At 44.8% G+C, this 23206-nt stretch overlaps 2 protein-coding genes across 2 annotated transcripts in view; one reads left to right on the top strand and one right to left on the bottom strand.

The window, feature by feature from the left end:
- Positions 1 to 7596, bottom strand: part of RCN1 (reticulocalbin 1) — a 24905-nt gene extending 17309 nt beyond the window's left edge. Inside the window, exon 1 of the mRNA XM_035118110.3 lies at positions 6964 to 7596. Coding sequence (XP_034974001.3) covers positions 6964 to 7205 — 242 coding nt within the window. The 5' untranslated portion in view covers positions 7206 to 7596. The remainder of the gene's footprint in view (positions 1 to 6963) is intronic.
- Positions 7580 to 22947, top strand: LOC148687622 (uncharacterized). Its single transcript, XM_088667887.1, has 4 exons — positions 7580 to 7886; positions 16551 to 16647; positions 19927 to 20049; positions 22202 to 22947. Exons 1-4 carry the CDS (start codon positions 7580 to 7582, stop codon positions 22236 to 22238), a joined length of 564 nt encoding a protein of 187 aa, XP_088524013.1. The 3' UTR covers positions 22239 to 22947.
- Positions 22948 to 23206: the final 259 nt, after the last annotated feature.

Below are 23206 nucleotides of genomic sequence, written 5' to 3' on the forward strand. Positions count from 1 at the left end.
TAGGATTCTCTCATCTAATCTCCATCTCAGACATTTATTCTTTCTCTGTTCTTTTATTCTAATCGATATCGGATTGTGATCTGATATTGATTTAGCTAAGATCTCACTTTTTACTAAGTTCGTTAATAGCCCTGAAGTAGCCCAAATCATGTCAATTCTGGAAGCTGACTTCCTTGCTCCCGAAAAGAATGTGAATTTCCTATCCTCTGGGTTGTTTTTCCTCCAAACATCCTCCAAACCGTAATTCTCTGTTATATTGAAAAAAACTTCTGGCAACTTCCCTCTGTCCCTCCTCCTTCCATTTGTTCGATCTAATTCAGATCTTATAACCCCGTTAAAGTCTCCCAATAAAATAATCTCTTCATCCAATATATTTTCTCCCATTTTTGTTTCCAATTTTCTGAAAAATTCTCTTTTACATCCATTTGGTGCGTATATATTTACCAAAATTACATTTCTATTTGGCAATTTTAGCCGTAACCCCACCATTCTTCCTTCATCATCTTGGAACAATTTTTCAGCTCTGATATTTGGCTTGACATAAATAACTACCCCCCTTTTCTTTTTCTTATTTAAAGATAGAAATTCTTCCCCCAATCTTTTATTTATCAATACTCTTTCATGATCTCTGCTTACATGTGTTTCTTGTAAACACATGATATCCCATGCTCCTTTTTTTAATATATGTTCAATCTTATTTCTTTTAAATTTATCATTTAATCCATTAACATTCCACGAAATAACATTCAAATTAGAATTCATTCTTTATTATATATTTAAAATTTCCCAATTAAAATTAAACAAATTTTATTTTATTTTATTTTTCCGAAAGAAAATGGGGGTTGTTAAGAAAATCCAATATTCCGGGGATACTCTGTAAAAATTAGGACAAAGGGGGAGGGGGATAAGAAAGGTGGAAAAACAGCAACGCACAAAAAAAAAAACAAAAAAACAAAAAAAAAAAGGGGGAGGGGAGAATTTAAAAAATTTTTGGGAAGGGGAAAACGAAGGGAAATGGGAAAGTAGGTTATATATGTTGGGGAAGAAAAGGAGAAGAAAGGAAAGAAGGAGAGAGAAAGAGGGAGGAAAAAGGAGAAAAGGAGAAAAAAAAAAAGAGGGGGGGGAGGGAGGGGAGGGGAAAAAAAGAAAAGAGGGGAAGAAAGAAAAGAAAAAAAAAGAAAAAAAGAAAAAAGGAGAAGAACAAACAAAACAAAACAATCAGGGTAAGCAAATCAGCCTCTTATACTTCCATACTTGCTATATTTACTACACTGAGCAGTGACAAGTTGGTCTACCACTGGGATAAAAACACACTATCGAACTTTGAATTTGAGATTTGGTATTTGAAATTTAACCAGTCACTTGGGTCTCGTCGTCCTGTTCTTCTTCCCCCTCTTTAAGCACTTCTTTCTTATGTCTGGCCCAAAATCTTTCCGCTTCTTCCGCAGATCTTAAAGTCTTTTTCTTCCTTCTAAATTCAAAGGTGATTCCATTGGGGTACTCCCAAGTGTACCACACTCCTTGTCTTCTTAGGGCGTCTGTCAATACGCTATACGCTTGCCTCTTAAGTCGGAATCTCTTGGGAATTTCTTTATATATAGCCACTGTTCTCCCCTCGATGGTTAGGCTCTCTTGTTTTTTCTTCTGTAGAATTTTATCTTTTAAGAGCATGGAATTCAAAAAAATCAAACAATCTCCTGGTCCCTTGATGTTACGCGCCTTGTCTATCCTCACTCTGTAGATTTTATCTATATCCATCAATAATTGTTCTTCTTTTACTTGCAGCCATTCAGACAGTCCCTGGATTATTTTCTCCTCAATTTGTTCACCTGCTGTTTCTGGGACGCCCCTTATTCTGAGAATCAGCTCCTTCTGTTTCATCTCAATCAGCGCCATCTGATCGGCTAGATCTTCCTGCATCTTCCTCAATTTCCGGGTTTCTTCTCCCTCTTTTTCCTTTGATGTCTTAATTTCTTTAAATTCTGTAGTTATTTTCTTAATTGCATCATCATGTTTGGTGACCTTCCCATTTAAATCTTTGACTGCTTTGTCTAATTCTTTATTCTTTCCATGTAATTCTTTTATTTGACTTGATAATTCTGAGATCATTTTTGTATTCCCTTCGACTTTCGATTCCACAGAGTCCATCTTATCATTAAGGTGTACCAGTTTTTCATTCAAAGTTCTACTCATTTCCATAATCAGTTCTTTGATATCTCCCATTGTCTCACTCTCGCCTGCCATTGGGTTGGATTGTCTTCTTGTTGAGCTTCCTGTCGAGGTTCCTTGTTGTTCTTTATACTTCCTTATAGGCATATTATACAGTTCTTATTCCTTTTTTTTATAGGAAATAAAGAATAGAAAGTCTTTCTTTATTGTCTCTTCTTTCAAAATTCAAACTTCTTCTTTATTAGTCTTATTATACAGAGACCCAAAATCTCTCTTTCCCTTTGGGAGCCCCTCATTCACCTTTAGCAAGCCATTCTGATCTTTTGCAGCTTTATCTCAAAAATAAGGATCGTTTTGTACTTCTTAATCTCCCTTTCAAGAAGTCAGGGCATCCAAGTGCTGTTCTCGGACGGCATTCCTAAGCAACACGTTGCCTTTCTCTCCTGCCAGAGGCTCCTGCTCCGCTAGTTGTCGCCGTAGGATTCCGTCTCCAATCCTCCTTTGCCCCCTCCTTCCTCCTCCTCCTCCTCTCCCTTGCGTTGGAACCGGAAAAGAAGCTTGTGGAATGACTTGTCTAAAGTAACATCTCCATTTTGAAACAGTTTTGAACAAACCAATTCCAATAGTTACTTTGTTATCCCCGCGTTTCTTTCCTTTCAGTCTTTTAATGAGATCGGCATTAAACGCGGCGCGCGATCTGACAGCTTAAAAGTTCTAAGTTCTTGTTTCACAGGGCTCTTGTTTGCAAGTTTAGAGCGATATATTACAGGTTTCTTCGACTTGCTCTTCCGCCCGTGGTCTCACACAATAGATCTTAAATATCAACAAACACACTCACGGTTCGGTGGCTCTGTATATTCTCAAGCCGAAGAGCTCTGGTGCTTTCTGGGCGAGCGATTTGGGCGCCGCAGCAGCGGATACTTTGTATCTTGGCGTCAGGCTCCTCTCCGCAGCTCTCACCACTCTGGGTGCCGCTACCGAGTTCTGCCGTTCCGACGCCGCTTTTCTTGCTTTCGACGAGTGACCCGTACTCTCGTCTTAATTTGAAGGGGTTTTTTGGCGCAAACACCCCCCCGGTTCACTTTTATCCGCTGTTTTATCGCTCCGATGTCCACGGAGCTTCTCCTTAATCACCCGATCGCCAGCGCACCGTCACCGCTAAATTGTGAACCACCTGGAAGAGTCTCCTGCTGCTGTTTTCTGCAGATGCGATGGAGACGGCGAAGAAGGTCCTCTTCGCCGTCGCCATTGCCACTTGGTAGGCTCGAAGTTGAGCTCTAGCCCGTGTCCGGTCTGATTCAAAATGAGTTTTCCGCCACCGGCGCTCTAGCCGTCTCAACGACTGTTTCATCAATCACAATGGCATCAGTTGACCAGATTTTGCCCTGGTTGTTTGTACTGGGGACACCCTAAGGCACGGGTGTCAAACACAAGGCCCGGGGGCCAAATCCGGCCCGCCAGACCTCGTCATGTGGCCCGCCGAGCGCCCCAACCAGCGGGACCCAGCAGCGGGACCTTGCTGCTGAAGTGCCGCGCCGACAAAGCACCGACAAATAGCTGGGGCGGGGGGTTAGAAAGGCGGCCAGAGCAGCGCTGCGTGGAGCGCCCCGAGCCACAGCAGGAGAAGGAGGAGGCAGCTTGCCGCGTCAGCGCCCGGCAGCGCCGCACGGAGAGTCCCGAGCCTCTGCGACGCAGCAGTGCTCTGTAGCACTTTGAATCCTCCTCCTCCTGCCACGGCTCGGCGCCTGGAAACGGCGGCTGCTGCTGCTGCTGCTGAAGCACAGACAAAGCACCCAGCAGCGCCGTGTGGAGGAGGAGGAGGATTCAAAGTGCTACAGAGCACTGCTGCGTCCCAGAGGCTCGGGACTCTCCGCACGGCGCTGCCGGGCACCGACCCGGCAAGCCTCCGCCTCCTCTTGCCTCACCTCCTCCTCCTCCTACCGCGGCTCAGCCTCATGAACGTGAGCTCAGCAGCGGCTCAGCCTCACGAATGTGCAACTCTGAGGCTTTACGCACTTCTCCTAAAACAGACACCCGCTGCCTCACGCTGCACGGGAAATGCTTTTTGCCCCTGGGTCCCTTCGCACTCTTTTCTGGCGCTGAATGAAGGCAGCGACCCCCCCTTCCCTTTCTTTCTTCCTCTCTCTCGTTCTTATTCTTTCTTTCCCACTCCTTCCTTCCTTCTTTATCTCTGTCTTCTCTCCCTCTTTCTTTTTATTTCCTTCTTTATTCCTTCTTTCCTACTCTTCTTTCTCTCACCTCTTTCCTTCCTCTCTCCCTCCTGCTCCCTCTTTTCTTCCTTCCTTCCTTCCTTCCTTCCTTCCTTCCCATCTTTCTTCCTCTCCCTCATTCTTATTCTTTCTTTCCCTCTACTTCCTTCCTTCTTTCTCCCTTTCCGTCTTCTCTCCCTCTTTCTTTTTCTTTCCTTCTTTATTCTCTTCCTTATTTCCTACTCTTCTTTCTCTCCCCTCTTTCTTTCCTTCCTTCCTCTCTCCCTCCCACTCCCTATTTCCTTCCTTCCTTCCTTCCTTCCTCCCTCCCTCCCTCCCTCCCTCCCTCCCTCCCTCCTTCCCTCCCTCTCCCTCTCCCTCTCCTCAGAAACATAGGATGCTGCTTTATACTTCTGGCCCTTAAACCCTGGAGCCAGGAGAGCAGCTTCAGTGAGTCAACCTCAGCCAGTCCCTTTGGTGAAGGGTGGTGGCTCACTGGCAGAACATCTGTCCTGCATGCAGAAGGACCCCAGCATCTCCAGGTACCAGTAGCTCTGCAAAGGTCCTGCATGAAACCCTAGCGAGCCTCCACCACCCAGTGCAGTTACCAAAAATCATTTTTCAATAAATTGTACAATAATTGTACATTTGAATATCTACTTGCCATTATTCTGACTATGTTTCTGCTTTCAGAGCTAGTTATTACTTACATTATTACAAAAAACAGTAATAATTGAATGCAGTGACAATAATTTATGATAATAAAGAGTGGACACATAGTCCACAACCGGCCCTTTGAGGATGTCCAAACTGCTGATGCGGCCCCCGATGAATTTGAGTTTGACACCCCTGCCCTAAGGGCTTCCCTGCCCCTGTTTTAAGGGATATAGCAGTGAAGAATGAATAGCGTTTTATTGTGCCTCTGCTGTTCACACCAATTTTTACCACTTTACTGCAGATCTCATTCCCCTTTATTTCCCCAAATGCAGCATTAGGTCAGGAGGGAACTCTGTTCCTCTTTCTACCCCTAAATCCGGAGTTGGGAAGGGGAAACAGAAGAAACCGCCCACCCTACCCCCCCCCAACAACTCAGCGGTGGACAGAAGCAGAGCCTCACTTTGCACCTGTGTGCCAACTGCATTCTGCACTTGGAGCACTCACTCATCATTGAGGGGAAACCCATACTCCTCTACCTTCCATCCCAGCTCTGAGCTAGTGTGGTGTAATGGTTAGAGTGATGGACTAGGCCTGGGAAGACCAAGGTTCAAATCTCCACTTTGCTGCGAACCATGTTATATGATCTTGGGCGTCACCTTATCTCAAAGGATTGTTTTGCAGATAAAAATGATGCAGGCTTGAGCTCATTGGAGGAAAAAGCAGGAGTATAATAATACAATAAATCAATAGGATTGCAGAGGGGATTGTTCTAGTCAATATGGGTGTGACACACAACCAAACCGATACTGGATTGGCAAAGTAGAGCAATTAAATGAACCTTTAAAATGGTTAAATGGTTAAAAATGGTTAAAAACCTTTTAGATGTAGTGATCTAAGCACTCTCAGACTCTGTTCACCCAAGTCCAACAGTGCCCAACTCACCTATAAACCCCAACTCATCAGTCCTCCTTTAAAACTTTTTGGCTTTAATATGACAACTTTCAAGCCAGTTACTAAACTTCAAGAGGGACTGAAAAGCTTCCCTACTGATTTCTAACAGATAGTTTGGGGTTTTTTAAATGAAATTCTGCCCATTCATTATCAGTACATTACAACTGAGTTGGGAATGGGGCACACCTGCTTGGATTAGGGTTTCTTTTATCCTTGTCACCAGACCTTGTTTGAATCCGATTCTTTATCGTAATAATCCCACCCCCCCACACAATTTCTGTCTGTAACTTTACACTCCATGCATAGGATGAAGTGGGTTCTGGTCCACGAAAGCCTAATAACATTCTTACTTAGTCTTTTAAGATGCAATAACATCATTGGTCTCTTAAGATGACCAAGGACCCTTTGGCTTGTTTGTTTGTTTGTTTTTCTGCAACAAGTGCCACCGTTCCTGATCACCATTTTTCCCATAGGGGCTATGGCCAAGTGCTCTCTCACACAAAAGAGCCGCCACCGGCTTTTAATCGACTGCACAAAGTGGGCAACGATCAGAATCTGAAAGCGCCTTTCCTTTCCCGCACAAGTGCACTTTCCCAGAATGGAACCATCTCTCTCCCCCCCCCTCCCTTCCGCGCTCCCTTCATTCTAAGCAACTACCAGGGGGCGGGTTCCCCTCTGCCACGTTATCAGCAAATCCTGGGAGCTCTCCCGTCTCTGCCCAACCTAGCACCCTCTGTCGAACTCGCAATACACGCCCTGGGGCTAAAAGTTACAACCTGACATAGCGAAAACTTTTTTCCCCCGTAGAGCGTGGTTTTGCTTTTGGTTTTAAACTCAAGAGGCGCGCCTTTTTAATTTTATTTTTTCAACTCTGGGAAGATGAAGATGGGTGGAAGAGGAATAAAGCGAAGGAACTTTCACCGAGTCGAGTAACTTTGGGGGGGGGGGGTGGCGGCTAGGAAGAGGTTGGTCTTACCCCAGCCTTTCTTTGCTCTCCTCTGGGGTGAGCTGGTCGAAAGTTTTGGCTTCTTCTTTGCCCAGGAAGGCCTCGTGGTCATACTGGAAGCTCTGGTTGTCTTCGTGCTGCCGATCGCTGAGCTCGGGCTCCGGATGAACTCCCCTCTCCTTCCTGAAAGTGGGGACGCCCAAGGACCCCCGGGTGCAAAGCGTCAGCAGCAGCCCCGCCGCGAGGTAGCGGAGAGGGGCTTTCGATCCCATTGTGTGCAACGGGTAAAGGGCGATCTGTCCCGGAGGAGGGTGGGCGGAGCGCGGCAACGTCGGGGCACTGCAAAGAACCGAAGAAGCAGAAACTTAAACTTTCTAGCAGGCGCTGCAGGGTCAAGTCGACTCTTTACGGGCTCCTCTCTGCAAAAGCCTGCCACGTGCTTAAGCGGAGTTCCCAACCCAGCAGCACCAGCAAATGTGCCCCCTCGCCTTCTCTCTCTCCCCCTCTCCTCATGCACTTAAGAAAGATTCAACGTGGGATCGCACTCCTGCCCCCGATCCCACCCCCACCCCCACAATTGCAAAAGGCCGGCTGGAAAAGTGTTGCTTTTAGGAATGCACACGGGTGACCTAATTTGGGCCGGGCGATGGAATCCCCCCTTCCCAGCCAGTCAGGAGTGCGGTCGCAAACGATTGATCTCCTGCGCCCTTCCAAGATACTACGCTTCTTGCCATTGGACAGGAGCGTCTCTGTGGGCGGTGTCGAGAAGAGGCCGCTGGGCCGCCACGTTTGCAAGGCGGATCGGGTTTCTCCGGAGGGAGCCAGCAGCGAAAGAGAGCGGGAGCCGGGAAGGGACGGGCTGCAACGTGGAAAAGGTCCCGGAGGGAGTTCCCGACTCCGACGTGGTGTGGGTTTGCTGGTGGCTTTGCGCGAAATGGATATCCTAGACCTATGTATGTTTGCATAGGAGTTCAAGAGGACTGGTTAACCAGCAAACGTACAGGATTGGTAGTTCAGCAACATTTGGAGAGCCAGAGCCCCCCATACCTGCTCTAGAGAACCACTGACAGTGCTGGGTTAGAAAGACAATTTGCCTGACCTGGTATAAAGCCATGTTAAGACCATGACCTTCCACTGCCTAATCTGCGTTGCTGCAATCCTCTTCCCAGTTGCTATGGAATAAGCCCCACGGAGCTCAATGGGACTTTCTTCTGAGTAGACTTTAATGGCGTTTTACTGTTAATTAACAAAATTGGAGGAAAAGATTGCTGTCCTTCAGTATCCACCCCCAACCCATGAGCACTGGTTTGCCAGTTGCAAACAGAATGCAAATTGCAGAAAAACTTCCTTGTTCAAAAATTTGCCTGAGTTTACATGCACTCAAAGACTGGCTAGAGAATTAAGCAATGACAGAAAAGAGTTTTCACAGACACTTAGGCAGCAATGAAGTCACTGTTACTGTTTTGTAGATAGTCCCCTTTTGTTCTTTTCTCCTTTGAAACACAGTAAATCACTGGTTTCTAGAGCAAAGACAAAATCTGGGCTCTGAAGAAAGGAAATGTACAGTGTGTATTAGTATAAAGGGACCCCTGACCATTAGATCCAGTTGTGACTGATTCTGGGGTTGTGGAGCTCATCTCGCTTTATTGGCCGAGGGAGCCGGCGTTTGTCCGCAGACAAGTTCCAGGTCATGTAGCCAGCATGACAAAGCCGCTTCTGTCGAACCAGAGCAGCACATGGAAACGCTGTTTACCTTCCCGCTGTATTTATCTACTTGCACTTTGACGTGCTTTCGAACTGCTAGGTTGGCAGGAGCAGGGACCCAGCAACAGGAGCTCACCCCGTCGCGGGGATTCGAACCGCCGGCCTTCTGATCAGCAAGCCCTAGGCTCTGGTTTAACCCACAGCGCCAGAGTTGAGAGCTACCTTAGAAGTCATCTACTCCACCCTCACCCCATCCCCAAGTTGGTGTCTTGCAACTATAGAATTCGTGGCAGATGGCTATGTGCTTAAATACTTCCAAGGCAAGGAGAGCCAGCCACTTCCTCAGGGAGTGTTTCACTGCTGGGCAGCTCTCCCCATTCTTCCTGTTATTTAGGAGTTAGGAAGTTTCTCCTTCAGTAGCACCTTAAAGACCAACTAAGTTTATATTTTGGTATGAGCTTTCGTGTGCATGCACACTTCTTCAGATACACTAGAAACAGAAGTGTCAGACCCTATATATATACAGAGGGTATATATATCTGTATATATATAGGGTCTGACACTTCTGTTTCTAGTGTATCTGAAGAAGTGTGCATGCACACGAAAGCTCATACCAAAATATAAACTTAGTTGGTCTTTAAGGTGCTACTGAAGGAATTTTTTTATTTTGCTTCGACTCAGACCAACACGGCTACCTACCTGTAACTAGAAGTTTCTCCTAATATACTGTATTGTGGAATATTCACTTGGTTCACACTGAAAACTAAAAAGAAAGATCTGCAGCAGCTAAGGATGGTTTAAATGTGTTTCTCTGTTGCATGCGAACCAGATGCAGAAAGTTCATGCAGGCCAACCCTCTTTCAATGCAAAAAAAATTACAGTATCCTGGTAGATCGGACTTCCAGCAGCCACAGCTTAAATTGGTTATGGGGGAACTCTTGGCCCTTCAGATGTTGCTGAACTACAGCTCCCATCATCCCTGGCATTGGCCATGCTTGTCAGTGCTGATGGGAGTTGGAGTTCAGCAGCATCTGGAAGGCAAAATATTGATCACACCCGGCTTAAAACTTCTTAAGCAGTCTGTTCCACTGTCAAGTAGTTTGTGCCATCTGGAATGTCTTCCTTATGTTTGGTCTCAATCATTGGATATAAAAGGTCTACCCTCTGGAGCGACAGAAAACAAGTTTGCTCCATCATCTATGTGACAGTGGTTCACATATTTGAAGATGGCTGTCACATTGCCTCTTCACTGTCCTCTCCAGCGTTCCCAGGTGGAATTTTAATTCCACTTCCATCTAATTGTAGAAGAGCAATGTTTCGGTAGGGCAATCTAGCGCTGAAGCAACCATAGTAATTGGTGCTTTTTCAAATACTTTAATGAATATGCTTACGCACAATGTTGGCAGCAAGATATTCATAGTAGTTAAATTGTAAATATTGTTCACCCATGTTCAGTGAAAAAAAATCCTTTTCCTAATCTACAGTTCTGCTAAATGACTCATCTGAGTTGCATGCACACGCAAGTGTTGCGTAAAACATTTCAAAAAATTGGTCTGCAACATAGGTTGCAATTTTTGTGGTGATAGGCTGAAGCAGTCGTCAGAAAATGGAGAAGTATATAAACTTTTAATGGGAAACTGATGAATATTAAGAGTTTATGGGGTGGAAAACAGTGCTGATAAGAAAGTATTGCTTACTTTTTGCAACCTTTCTCCTTCTGCTTCTAACTATAATTATTTCCCATCCTTACTTTTAATATCCCCACTTCTTCTTTACTGATGGGTTTAGTCAGAACAAGGCATTTTATGGTTGGCGCTGAATAGCGTTTTGTGCTTTCTGTACCCAGAACTGTTTTCTTAGAGGATGGAGATCAGGAAATTATAACCAAGAGTTCAAAAATCTGCTTACAAAAATGTGCAGGTGGAGCAGATTCCATAAGATCGTAGAAGCAGATGCATGCAAGCATCAGTAATCTAAAACAGAATTACTCTGCATAATGGTGGGGCTTGCTTTACCGAGTAACATATTTGCATAACTGCAGAATAGATCTTCTGATCACATAGGTTGCAATCAATGATGGAAGAAGCAGCCTGCTTTCTATTACAATACCTCTAACTGATCTACTTCCATGGTATCAGGAACCACATTCTTCTCTGTTTCCTCCTCTCATTTCCCTAATTAAGGCCACTGGTTAGAAAGGAAGCGGGCTATGCAGTGCTGGCTGGTCCATTAGAGCAAATGGAGCACTGCCCCAGCCGTCTCATTCTGCCCTCAGTCAGCCCTCGCCTGCCTCCTTTCTCACTTGCAACTGGTCCAGGGAGCAGCACAGCCTGTCCCCTTCCTCCTCCTCTTCATTCTCAGTGTTGCCCTTGTAGAACCGCAGCATGGAGGAGGATGGCAGTTACCTTTCCACAAGCGCCAACATTGATGCCGAAATCCTGAGCTCTGCAAGTGCGGCTTTCTCCCGACTGAAGTGCAGGGAAACAAAAGTGCTTGTTTACAAAGCTATTGTACTACCAACCTTACTATATGCTTGTGAAACATGGACCACTTATAAATGCCATCTCCAACTCCTCGAAAGATTCCATCAACGGTGTCTCCAAAAAATTTTACACATCACTTGGGAAGACAGGCAAACTAATATCAGTGTACTGGAAGAAGCAAAGATCACCAGTGTTGAAGCAATGATTCTTCAACATCAATTTCGTTGGACTGGTCATCAACAAAAGAGGTTCAAAGCAAGGTTTTCAAGGCAAATCTTAAAAAATGTAGTATAAACACTGATAACTGGGAAACACTGGCCTGTGAGCACTCCAGTTGGAGAACATCCTTTACCAAAGGTGTCATGGGCTTTGAAGACACTCGATCTCAGGACGCAAGGGAGAAATGTGCTAAGAGGAAGGCATGCTTGGCAAATCCACACTGTGATCAACTCCCGCCTGGCAACCAATGTCCCCACTGTGGAAGGACGTGTGGATCCAGAATTGGCCTCCACAGTCACTTACGGACCCATTGTTAAAATTGTGTTTATGGAAGACAATCTTACTCGGCTACGAGTGATCGCCAAAGAAGAAAGAAGAAGAAGACTTGGGCCTTCCACCCCACCAGTCTCAATGGGCACCAGTCACCACTGGGAAAGGTGTGAGCCATGAGCAAGCACATGTTGTGTGTTCTCTTTAACAAAAGCTGAGCATTCACAATTCTGTTCAATTTTGAGACTGGACTGGAAGGAACATCTCAACCCTTCTAGCCAAACCAGCAGTTGACAATGAGAGGTCACTATTGCTGCACTTTCACATGCTGCCAGGAGTCGCCTGCCTTTCCTTAGTCCACAGATTCTACCGTAACAGTTAAGAGTGGCAGTCCAAAAGGAACTGCTCAGAAGCAACTTTGGGCCCAGAGCCAGCAGCAGCATCTCTGCCATCGCTGCCTCACCAACTCCATCTTTCAAGAGCACAGCCAGAGGCAGGTTGCTGCTGCTTCCCTGTGAGAATCCAAGCTGACTCCCAAAAATGCTGCATGTTAACAGCAGAACGATGCATTGAGGGTATAGCAAGATGTACGAAAATTGGCTTGCAAAGCTTGGTATATTTGGACCTGGAAATGTCACGGGAACCTGAGAGCCAGGGTGCTATAGTGGTTAGCTTTACTGGAACTTCCTCCCAACTGAGATAGTGTAATCCTTCACAAAGGCTATATTTAGGTGACAGGTGAGAGTCTATTTATTTGTCCAAGCTACTGAAAGCTACTGTTGTTGATGCTGGTTGTAGCTGAGGCATAATGTTGCAGTTGTGTTTTATTATATATACAACATATATTTACATACTGTTTATAATGTATGTTGTGTTGTAAGCCACCCTTTGCTCTCATCTGAGGAATGAAGAGTATAAAAACTCATAAAAAATAAATAAACTATGAAGAGTGTGTGACAATGGTACAGTCGCTATCTAACTTAACTCACTTGTGAGAATAAAATGAGAAGTGGGGGAAGAAAGAATGGACAGTGCCTTCAGCTCCTTAGAGTAAAGATGCGATATACAGTTAATGAATTGAATAATCAGTGAATTTTTATGAAAATCTGTACAGTGGAACCTCTACTTACGGGCGTAATCAGTTCCAGAGGTCTGTCCGTAAGTTGATCCAGGTCACTGGTAGAAGCGCCGTTGTGCGCAGGCGCATTCGGGGGCAGCGTGCTTCTGCATGTGTGCGAATCGCGGCAAACCCAGTATTTACTTCTGGGTGTGCCGCAGTTGCAACTTGGATCGGGCCCAAGTAGAGGCAGCCATGTATTTGGTTCTCAGATTGAATCCTTGGAGAAATTATGGGATAGAAATAACGACAACAGTGATGGTGATAATTGATAGAGCTTCTATCCCACCCTTTGCCCAGGGTGCCAAAACAGCAAAACAAAACATAAAACAGTGGCTTTCAATCAGTGTGCCGTGGGACCCTGGGGTGCCTCGAATGATAGTCAGGGTTTGTTTGTTGCAGCGGCCTTGGCTATAAGCTCCCAAGGCAAATGGTGCCTCTAGGGCTGGCCAGGGGATGCTTTCCAGGCTCCTGTGGGGCAGTGTGAGGAGGCACCTCTCTTTGGGGCAGCAGGGGCAGCTCAGAGAGAGGAGGCTGAGGGAGGGTGTTTGAGAAAGGGTAAGAGGCTGCCAGCTCTGCAGGCAAGGCGTGACATAACTGGGCTCCTGAGTCCCACGGGGGTGCTGCAGAAAGAATGTCATTGGTCAAGGGAACCACGGACTCAAAAAAGTTGAGAACCTCTGACCTAAAACATTAAGCACCTCTAAAAACAGCTACATACCATCACAGCTAATAATTTCAAGGTTGCCAGGACCAGTATCTTTTAGCCAACAAACGCCTGCATGAACCAGAATGTTTCTAAATTCTACTCAGTTGTTGATTTTCTGAGGGACATACACACATCTCACCACCAAGAAGGCCCTGTCACATATCAGCACCAATCAGGAAGTATCCAGCGTCAGCAGCACCAACATCGCCTCCCCTGCTGATCACAAAGTCAAAATGGTTGATATGGGAGAAGCCCTCTTTTAAGTACGGTACTTTAGTCTCAAGCTGTTTAGAGCTTTTGTATCCCAAGATGTGCAATGGTCCACTGCGCCCCTTTGCTGACATCTTTTTGCCGCCTCATAGAGACTTGCCTTTCCCCCGCAGGCCTTTGATGGACTAAACAGAATCTGTTGTTTTGTTAATATGCTGCCAAAGCCTCCTATGACTGTTTCGGGAGTGAGGGCTGTCTTCTGAATGTTGCATGTTAAATGTTTTCTATGAAATTTTCTCCACACTCCATGGTTTTAAATACAAGTCACTTGGAGATCTTTTAAGTAACAAGCGAATAATAAGTGTGACAAATAATAATAGTATTAACCCCAGTGGATTCGGCAGCTCACAAGTGCAGCATTTTATAATAAAATACAGGCCTGGACCAGAATGTAAGTTAGGAGCTCAGGTTTCAGAACCAAGGCCGAAGCTTCTGGAAGGATAAGGACCTGATGACATATATGGGTGTGTAGTTCATTTAGTTTCCACATGACATTGATTGAAACAGAACTGAAGGCAAGTCTTTGTACTAGGTGCTATGTGAGGTTGCCTAGTCTCTACACGACTTTTTGTGTCATTTTCATTGACAAGACGAACAGGGAGGAGCTTGCCAGCCCATCACTAAACCTCCCAAAAGTTTAATTGCATGCAACATTTAGCAAAAGAGACATACTTTACCGGAGATCTTTAAAATTACCTCCAGTTGAAGCGTGTCAAAAAGCTGCTAAGTTTGATAAATAAAGATGGATGTAAATGAGTTTTGCTACTTTGCCTCCTTCTTGCCGTTTCTGCCTGGGTGGTTGCTTCCCTCTGCTAGTTTATTTTATGCCATAATGTTCAAGGAAACGTTGCATTTATCACAGACAGCAGACACCTGCAGAGAGAAATGGTTCTGTCATTAATAATAATTGTAAAACCAATCGTATGACAAAATCTTTTCCTTGGTCGCAGCCTTTCCCTCATGAAAGCAGACATTAAACCCTCTCCAGGCCCCTCCAACCTACTCAAATGTTCAGACCAAGGGTGAAATTCACAGCACCCAACAAGGAAGGGGGCTTTCAAGACGGGGAGTCATAAAACGCAGGAGGGAATTGTCTTTGGGACCCATCGAGACCTTGGCTGCACTCATCAGCTATTTGTGCTTGCAAACTAGAAAACTGAGGAAAGAAGCATAAATCTCTGATTTTGCTTTAAATTTGATCCGCTGATGACCTAGGCTCCAATCGTAACTCAGCCATTGATTGGGCAAGTCATTTTCTGTCAGCCTCTGTTCCCCATTTCTAAACTAGAAATAATAATGAACTATCTTACAGAGTTCTTGCAGGGGCTTTTTTGTCTCCCAATTGTTATTCTAACTAAGGCTCAATTGTCTGCTTCAGTATAATAATTCCTGCACAGATTCTCGGCCTAGCAACCCTGGATTGGCAGTTTGGGACTGGAAGCCAAGAATACACTAAAGTGTAAATTCCGCACATGAATTCAATGACTCCCTTATTTTGGGTTTCTACATTTTATTTGAGTGGACATTGCAAACAAATAATAAACAAGGGGGCGGGGAAGCCCTCTAAAAAAACAGCCATAATGTCTATTTTAATGGAGAAACAGTGCTTCTCCTAAGAGACAAGCGCAATTGAAGTAGGCAGCTCAACTGAATTGTGTCTAATGCCACATTCAGAATCTTTGTCCTTCAACTTTCTAAAATTCTAGCTTGACTGTTAGAGATGCAAAACTTTAATTAGACCCCCAAAAAGGGCATGCTCATGAGATGAGGCAAATCATCAAAAGGGCTTCCGACAGCAGCATATGAAAAGCCAGAGATTTGTTTCAAGAGTGTTCATACAATGCCTTGTACATTTAACTCTTGTTAGCACACATTCAAGTTTGCTAAGTTTTGTATAAGATTGGCATTTAATTCAGTTAAGCAGACTGAATTCAGTGCCTCCATTTCTGTATCTGCGTACGCACACACAACCTGATGTTGAATCTGTAAAATATCAGTCAGCAATTTCTAGTTATTGTTGTGTTGTATCAGCCAACCAGACTTGATTAAATCCCACGTAGAGTGAACCAAGACCACAAAAGCTAAACTTAAAACATATTAGCAAACAACAGAGCTGTGAAGTGAGACGAAGATTATGATGATATACTGAGTAATTGGATATCTATAGTACACTTTTGTAAATGTCAGTGAACTAGACCGTCTAATGCCTTACTACTGAGGTAGTGTTAGTGGTCACATTAAGCACAGGTTTTCTGAAAATATAAGTGCCAAATTACTTTTTAGTTTGCAAAATGGAATTGTATATGAAATAAACATTACACTGAGGCCGATTTGTGACAGAAAACTCTTTATGTCAAACACAGTTTGACTCTTTATGACAAACACAGTTAGCTTAGCAGTGTTGATGGGCCTTCTTTAAGGTCCTAAGATTTCATGCGCCAACCATAAATAATTATTTAACAACTAATAGGGCAAGGCCAGGAATATAATAGCTTTTATGTTGAAATTAACATCAAGTGATCTGTAGACATCTGCTCGGCAAGCCAAATGTAGTCTTCATGTTGCATGTTTTGCCTCACTGCCTCAAAATAACAAGCAGGCTTTCTATTTGGAGGGGCAGTTTTCCTTGTTAAAAATAAAGTGGGGGTCCGGGGAGGAAGCCTACTGAAAGAAAATTGCTTACACTTTAAGGATTGAGAGTGTGGTGAGCATTAAACAGCCCTGCAAATTTAAATAATGTGAAATGTAAAAGGTTCAGCTTTGCAGATGCTTTTCTTTCCTGATGTATGTACAGAGCTATTTCAAGAGCAATAAGGAGATTTTGCTTGTCATTTTTCTCGTGCAGGTGAGGATGTTCAACAATGCAGTCGAAGGGTAGTGCAGTGTAAATCTACCTCAGTGAATTTAGGTCTCCCCCTCCTTCAAGAAGGTCAAAGATGTTGGTAAGTAAGAGAAAAGCCTGGAATCCGAAATATGAAATGGTTATCTTTTTTCAGAGGACCCGTTCCCCCTTAAACTGGAAAGTAATATTTGTGAGCAGTAAGACATGTTTTGCTTTATTTAAAAGTAGCTACCTTTGCAGGGATGAGAGAGCAGTTTTGATTGGGGCAGTGGCACTGGGGAAAGGATTGTTTCACCTTTTCCCTTTGTGATTTCTCTGGTCTAACTAATCACTGAAGGTGTCCACAGCAATAATAATAATAAATAAATAAAATCAGGCACAGAAGCTGATAGCAGCCTCAGGAGGAGGAGGGATTTAGACCAGAGAAGCAACATCCCCCCTCTCATTCTTGTTGCTTTATTAAAATGGAGCACTGTCCTGCTCATCTCAGTCTGCCTTCAGCCAGCCCCCACCTGCCTCCTTTCTCACTTGCAACTGGTCCAGGGAGCAGCAAAGCCTGTCCTCTTCCCCCTCTTTCCCTCCTCAGTCTCAGTGTTACACCCTGCCTTCCATTTTAATTCTCCTTCAATTTGATTTCATGTAGTCCTGCATTTTGGAGTTGAAGGTTTGAAAGGTATATTATCAGAAGCATCCATCACCCACCACTTAGGAACCTTCTGCCAGGTAAAACCAACAATATACGTGCTTTGTCTCACAGGGCTCATCCAGACCTCTGTTTGCCCTGCCACTTTCCCCCAGGGAAACCCACAGTTTGCCGCTGAAATTGGACCAAACAGCAGTCAGGTTTTCTGCAGGTTGCCATTTGCTCTGATTCAGGAGGAAATAGCACGTTTGCCAGGGAAAAGCTGTGGGGCAAACGCAAAACCACTCAAACCCATGCCTAGAAAGGACAGGACAAGGCAACAGTGGCAGGTATGGCAGCAGTGGCAGTGGCAGGGCAAGGCAGCACTTCCCATTTGCACCTTGAGCGATGAAACAGGACACACTGCCCCTGCTGATGCACAAACTGATCTAAACTCCACCCTACCTAGCAGTTTGAAAGCACGTCAAAGTCAAGTAGATAAATAGGAACCGCTACAGCGGGAAGGTAAACGGCGTTTCCATGTGCTGCTCTGGTTCGCCAGAAGTGGCTTTGTCATGCTGGCCACATGACCTGGAAGCTGTACGCCTGCTCCCTCGGCCAATAACGCGAGATGAGCACCGCAACTCCAGAGTCGGTCATGACTGGACCTAATGGTCAGGGGTCCCTTTACCTTTACCTTTTACTTTGCTGCACCATCAAGAATATGTGATATATTTTAAAGTCTGCAAGCTGTGCATATTCCATCATCTTAGGTTGCCATTCTTCTTTAGTTGGAACTTAACATATAGAATAGGGGACCCAGGTGGCGCTGTGGTTAAACCACTGAGCCTAGGGCTTGCTGATCAGAAGGTCGGCGGTTCGTATCCCTGTGACGGGGTGAGCTCCCGTTGCTTGGTCCCAGCTCCTGCCAACCTAGCAGTTCGAAAGCACGTCAAAATGCAAGTAGATAAATAGGAACCGCTACAGCGGGAAGGTAAACGGCGTTTCCATGTGCTGCTCTGGTTTGCCAGAAGCGGCTTTGTCATGCTGGCCACATGACCTGGAAGCTATACGCCGGCTCCCTCGGCCAATAATGCGAGATGAGCGCGCAACCCCAGAGTCGGTCACGACTGGACCTAATGGTCAGGGGTCCCTTTACCTTTACCTAACATATAGAATAAGAGAACAAAAAGAGCATACATTTAAAGAAGATTGGAAAGTGTTTATTGACTGTATGGGTGAAAATTGTGTACATTTGAAAACGTTGGCAGCACTAAGATAAATTCAACGGTGTAAATAAGTTTTGATGGATGTAATAATGGAATACTGAATGGTTTTAGTTTATGTAAAATATGCAGGAATTTATGTTATGTAAGATTGAGGGCACTAGGAGAAGGGGACGACAGAGGACGAGATGGTTGGACAGTGTTCTCGAAGCTACGAACATGAGTTTGACCAAACTGCGGGAGGCAGTGCAAGACAGAAGTGCCTGGCGTGCTATGGTCCATGGGGTCACGAAGAGTCGGACACGACTAAAAGAATAAACAACAACAAAATGAACCATGGAAAGAGAAGAAGGGAAGTCATTGATATTTTAAGGTTGATTAAAATAATATTCTAAAATAGAAAATAGAAAAACTAGAAGATTCTCCTCTTGGCCTCGCTGATGTGGTCCAAAGGAAAGCAGAGCAATACATTTGGCACTAGTTTGGCTGCAGGAGTTGCTGGAAGGAGGTGTAGAAAGCACCATCTTAGGGACTCCACTCTGGATTTGATTACTCCAGGCATCCCCAAACTTTGGCCCTCCAGATGTTTTGGACTACAATTCCCACTGGTCCTGTTAGCTAGGGATCATGGTAGTTGTAGGCCAAAACATCTGGAGAGCCGCAGTTTGGGGATGCCTGGTTTACTCCTTAGCCTTTTCTTCTCCTGAAGATGTCCCACAAGACTGTATGTGCAAAGTATGTGCACATAGATACTTTGTTAAATGTGCAAAACTAAAACAGGGCCCTACCACAGATAATACTGGTGATCATAAATTCATGGCAGAAGTCAGAGCGAGCAAATCGCGGGAAGGGAAAATATGTTTAAGCAACATGACAGATAAGAGATTGAAAGAGAGAGACATGTACTGTTTCAATGTCCAAAAAATGAGGAAGTGCAAGAAAAAAACAGTAGATCATAAGAGATTTATCATCAAAAGCAGCAAGACAAAATCATACTTGACATTGGAGAGCCCTGACAGGCATCAGAAAAAGTGCTACTGGAAAATCCACCAATGGGCCAGGATTGGAATTTTTTTAAAAAACGACAAGAGACAAAGTGGGATAGGATGGATTGAAGCTGGAGGAGTAATAACAGTATGAGGACATTTCCAGACAGAGTGAGTGAGTATTATACAAGAAAAATGAAACACTCCTTTGGATCGGTACCTTTCCCTTTACTGTACTTTTGTAATCCTTACTTCATAAAGTAATCACTGGCTGAGACTCAAGGCTCACCTCATTCAGCATTTCTGTTTTGCAACAGACACAGGGCAGATGCTCTGGAGCTGCCTTCACCAACCTAGTGTTCTCAAGATGTTTTGGACTACAGCCCCCATCAGACACAGCCAGCAGGGCCATCTGTAAGTCATAGGTTAGCAAAGGCTGGAGTCTCACAAACAGGGCAACATGCAGATAGCTTACCACTGATTGCCCTTCCTTCTGTTTTCCTTGAACTTGCATAATGGACTTTCTCCCCTCTCTCCCTCCTTAGGACACCTCTTCCCTCTTTCCTTGCTGTTCTGTCCTCCAACAACTGCACTGCCTTCCACTTTCTACCTTTCAAGAATCATGTTTTTCATCAGCTTGTGAACAGACTGACCTTGGATTGGTGTGGGTTTGTATTTGCCATGATCGGCTAATTCCCCCCCCCTTAAAACCTGATTTCTTAGATTTAATTTTATTTGCCATGCCCTGATCTTACGAACCATGATCTGTTTTTGCTGAAAGCGCACCTTGAAGTATTTAACACAAAGTTCTTAGCGCTGCTGCAAAGGCGCAAGCCAGACCTGTGAGAGGAGGGCAAAGAGCAACCCATGAAGATCTTTCAGAACCATACACTATGCTGAGTACCGATAGGAAGGCAGGCTCATTGGAGAGATGGATTGAGAAGCAAGGACTGTGTGCATTGGGAATCTTTAAAAAGTAGCAGCAGGGATGAAGGCAGTAGGGAGATAGCTGGAAAGTATGAAGGAATGGAGAATTTGAAGAAGGAGGGAGAATAGCAGTCATAAATAAATAAATAAATAAATAAATAAATTATTGTTGTTGTTATTATTATTATTATTATTATTATTATTATTATTATTATTTATACCCCGCATATCTGACTGGGTTTCCCCAGCCACTCTGGGTGGCTTCCAACAGAAATATTAAAATACAATAATTTATTAAACATTAAAAGCTTCCCTAAACAGGGCTGCCTTCAGGTGTCCTCTAAAAGTCTGGTAGTTGTTTTTCTCTTTGACATCTGGTGGCAGGGCATTCCACAGGGCGGGTGCCACTACCGAGAAGGCCCTCTGCCTGGTTCCCTGTAACTTGGCTTCTTGCAGCGAGGGAACCGCCAGAAGGCCCTCGGCACTGGACCTCAGTGTCTGGGCAGAACGATGGAAGTGGAGACGCTCCTTCAGGTATACTGGACCGAGGCCGTTTAGGGCTTTAAAGGTCAGTACCAACACTTTGAATTGTGCTCGGAAATGTACTGGGAGCCAATGCAGGTCTTTCAAGACCGGTGTTATGTTGTCTCGGTGGCTGCTCCCAGTCACCAGTCTAGCTGCCGCATTCTGGATTAATTGTAGTTTCTGGGTCACCTTCAAAGGTAGCCCCACAGAGCGCATTGCAGTAGTCCAAGTGAGAGATAACTAGAGCATGCACCACTCTGGCAAGACAGTCCGTGGGCAGGTAGGGTCTCAGCCTGCGTACCAGATGGAGCTGATAAACAGCTGCCCTGGATACAGAATTAACCTGCACCTCCATGGACAGCTGTGAGTCCAAAATGACTCCCAGGCTGTGCCCCTGGTCCTTCAGGGGCACAGTTACCGCATTCGGGATCAGGGAGTCCTTCACACCTGCCTGCCTCCTGTCCCCCACAAACAGTACTTCTGTCTTGTCAGGATTCAACGTCAATCTGTTAGCCGACATCCAACCGCCTCCAGACACTCACACAGGACCTTCACTGCCTTCACTGGTTCTGATTTGAAAGAGAGGTAGAGCTGCGTATCATCCGCATATTGATGAACACCCAACTCAAACCCCCTGATGACCTCTCCCAGAGGCTTCATGTAGATGTTAAAAAGCATGGGGGAGAGGACAGAACCCTGAGGCACCCCGCAAGTGAGAGCCCAGGGGTCTAAGCACTCATCCCCCACCACCACTTTCTGAACACGGCCCAGGAGGAAGGAGCGAAAGCACTGTATGACAGTGGCCCCAGCTCCCAACCCCTCTAGGCGGTCCACCTTAGGTATTAAAGGACTGAATGGGAGGGGTTGGTAGCAGCAGAGGTCTGCTAGCCAATAGATGGCTATATACCGCATCCAGAAACTGCATCTCTGAATACCAATCACTGAGGAACAGCAGTGGGAGAGGACTATTGCACTCATGCCCTATTTGCATCCTCCCCATAGGCATATGGTTGGCCACTGTGAGAAATGTTTCTGGGCTAGATAGGCCTTTGGTGTTAACCAGCATGGCTGCATCTTCATAAGTAAGAATGTATCTATGTGATTTCTTGGGCTCACAATCCTGTAGCACAGTGGTGGCCAAACCTGGCGCTCCAGCTGTTTTGGGATTACAATTCCCATCATCCCTGGCCACTAGTCCTGTTAGCTAGGGATGATGGGAGTTGTAGTCCAAAAACAGCTGGGCCAAGTTTGGCCACCACTGCTCTAGCATGTAGGCTACCAACCACACTGCATATTGAAAGCAAATTGCAGCGTTGTTGTTTTTTTAAAAAATTGTAATATTCTCATTTTTCTGTTTTTTTTTTCCAGAAAAAGGGGGAGACGCCATAATAAGCAGAAGCACTAGATCACTCTGCCTCATTTCCGTATTTGAGCTTGCCAATGCTTTTAGGTCTCTTTGACTGACATTCTCCTAAATCCATGTAAAAGTAACTAAAGAGATGCCAAACACCTAAATATCAGGCTGAATCGATAAGGCACAGATGGGTCTTCTTTGAAAATATGCAGCGCAATTCTATGTAGAGCTACGCAGCTGTAATGTGGCTAACTTCCAGATAAGTGTGCATAGGGTTCTAGCCTAAACCATTCTTATTTAAATATATGCTATACTCTGACCTTTAAGAGATTTTTGCCTTAATTTTAGCATTTTGGACCTGTATCCTCTTTTTAAAAAGAAAATTTTACCTGGAGGCTAAAATTACTATACATAAATACAAATTGCAAAGGCCAGTTATTCTCAGCTATTGACAACTGCTGCAGCTCCACCTGCTGGGTGAAATTTAAAAGAACAACTTCTACTGTTCGTTTTGGATGTTTTAGGGACAAAAAGATACAGTGGTACCTCGGTTTATGAACACAATTGGTTCCGGAAGTCTGTTCATAAACTGAAGCGTTCATAAACTGAAGCAAACTTTCCCATTGAAAGTAATGGAAAGTGGATTAATCCGTTCCAGACGGTCCGCGGAGTAACTGTTCATAAACTGAAGCGAACTTTCCCATTGAAAGTAATGGAAAGTGGATTAATCCGTTCCAGACGGGTCCGCGGAGTACTTAAACTGAAGCGTTCATAAACTGAAACATGGGTGTAATTGGTTCCGGAAGTCTGTTCATAAACTGAAGCGTTCATAAACTGAAGCGAACTTTCCCATTGAAAGTAATGGAAAGTGAATTAATCCGTTCCAGATAGGTCCGCGGCGTTCATAAACCGAAAATTCATAAACCGAGGTGTTCATAAACCGAGGTTCCACTGTACTATCAAGCAATCACATTTTATGAAGTTATTCCATCAAGATTTTTCAATCTCTCCCTTCTGCA

This window comes from Zootoca vivipara, chromosome 1, assembly GCF_965207765.1.
Source record: "Zootoca vivipara chromosome 1, rZooViv2.hap1.1, whole genome shotgun sequence".
Classification (NCBI taxonomy): Eukaryota; Metazoa; Chordata; class Lepidosauria; order Squamata; family Lacertidae; genus Zootoca; species Zootoca vivipara.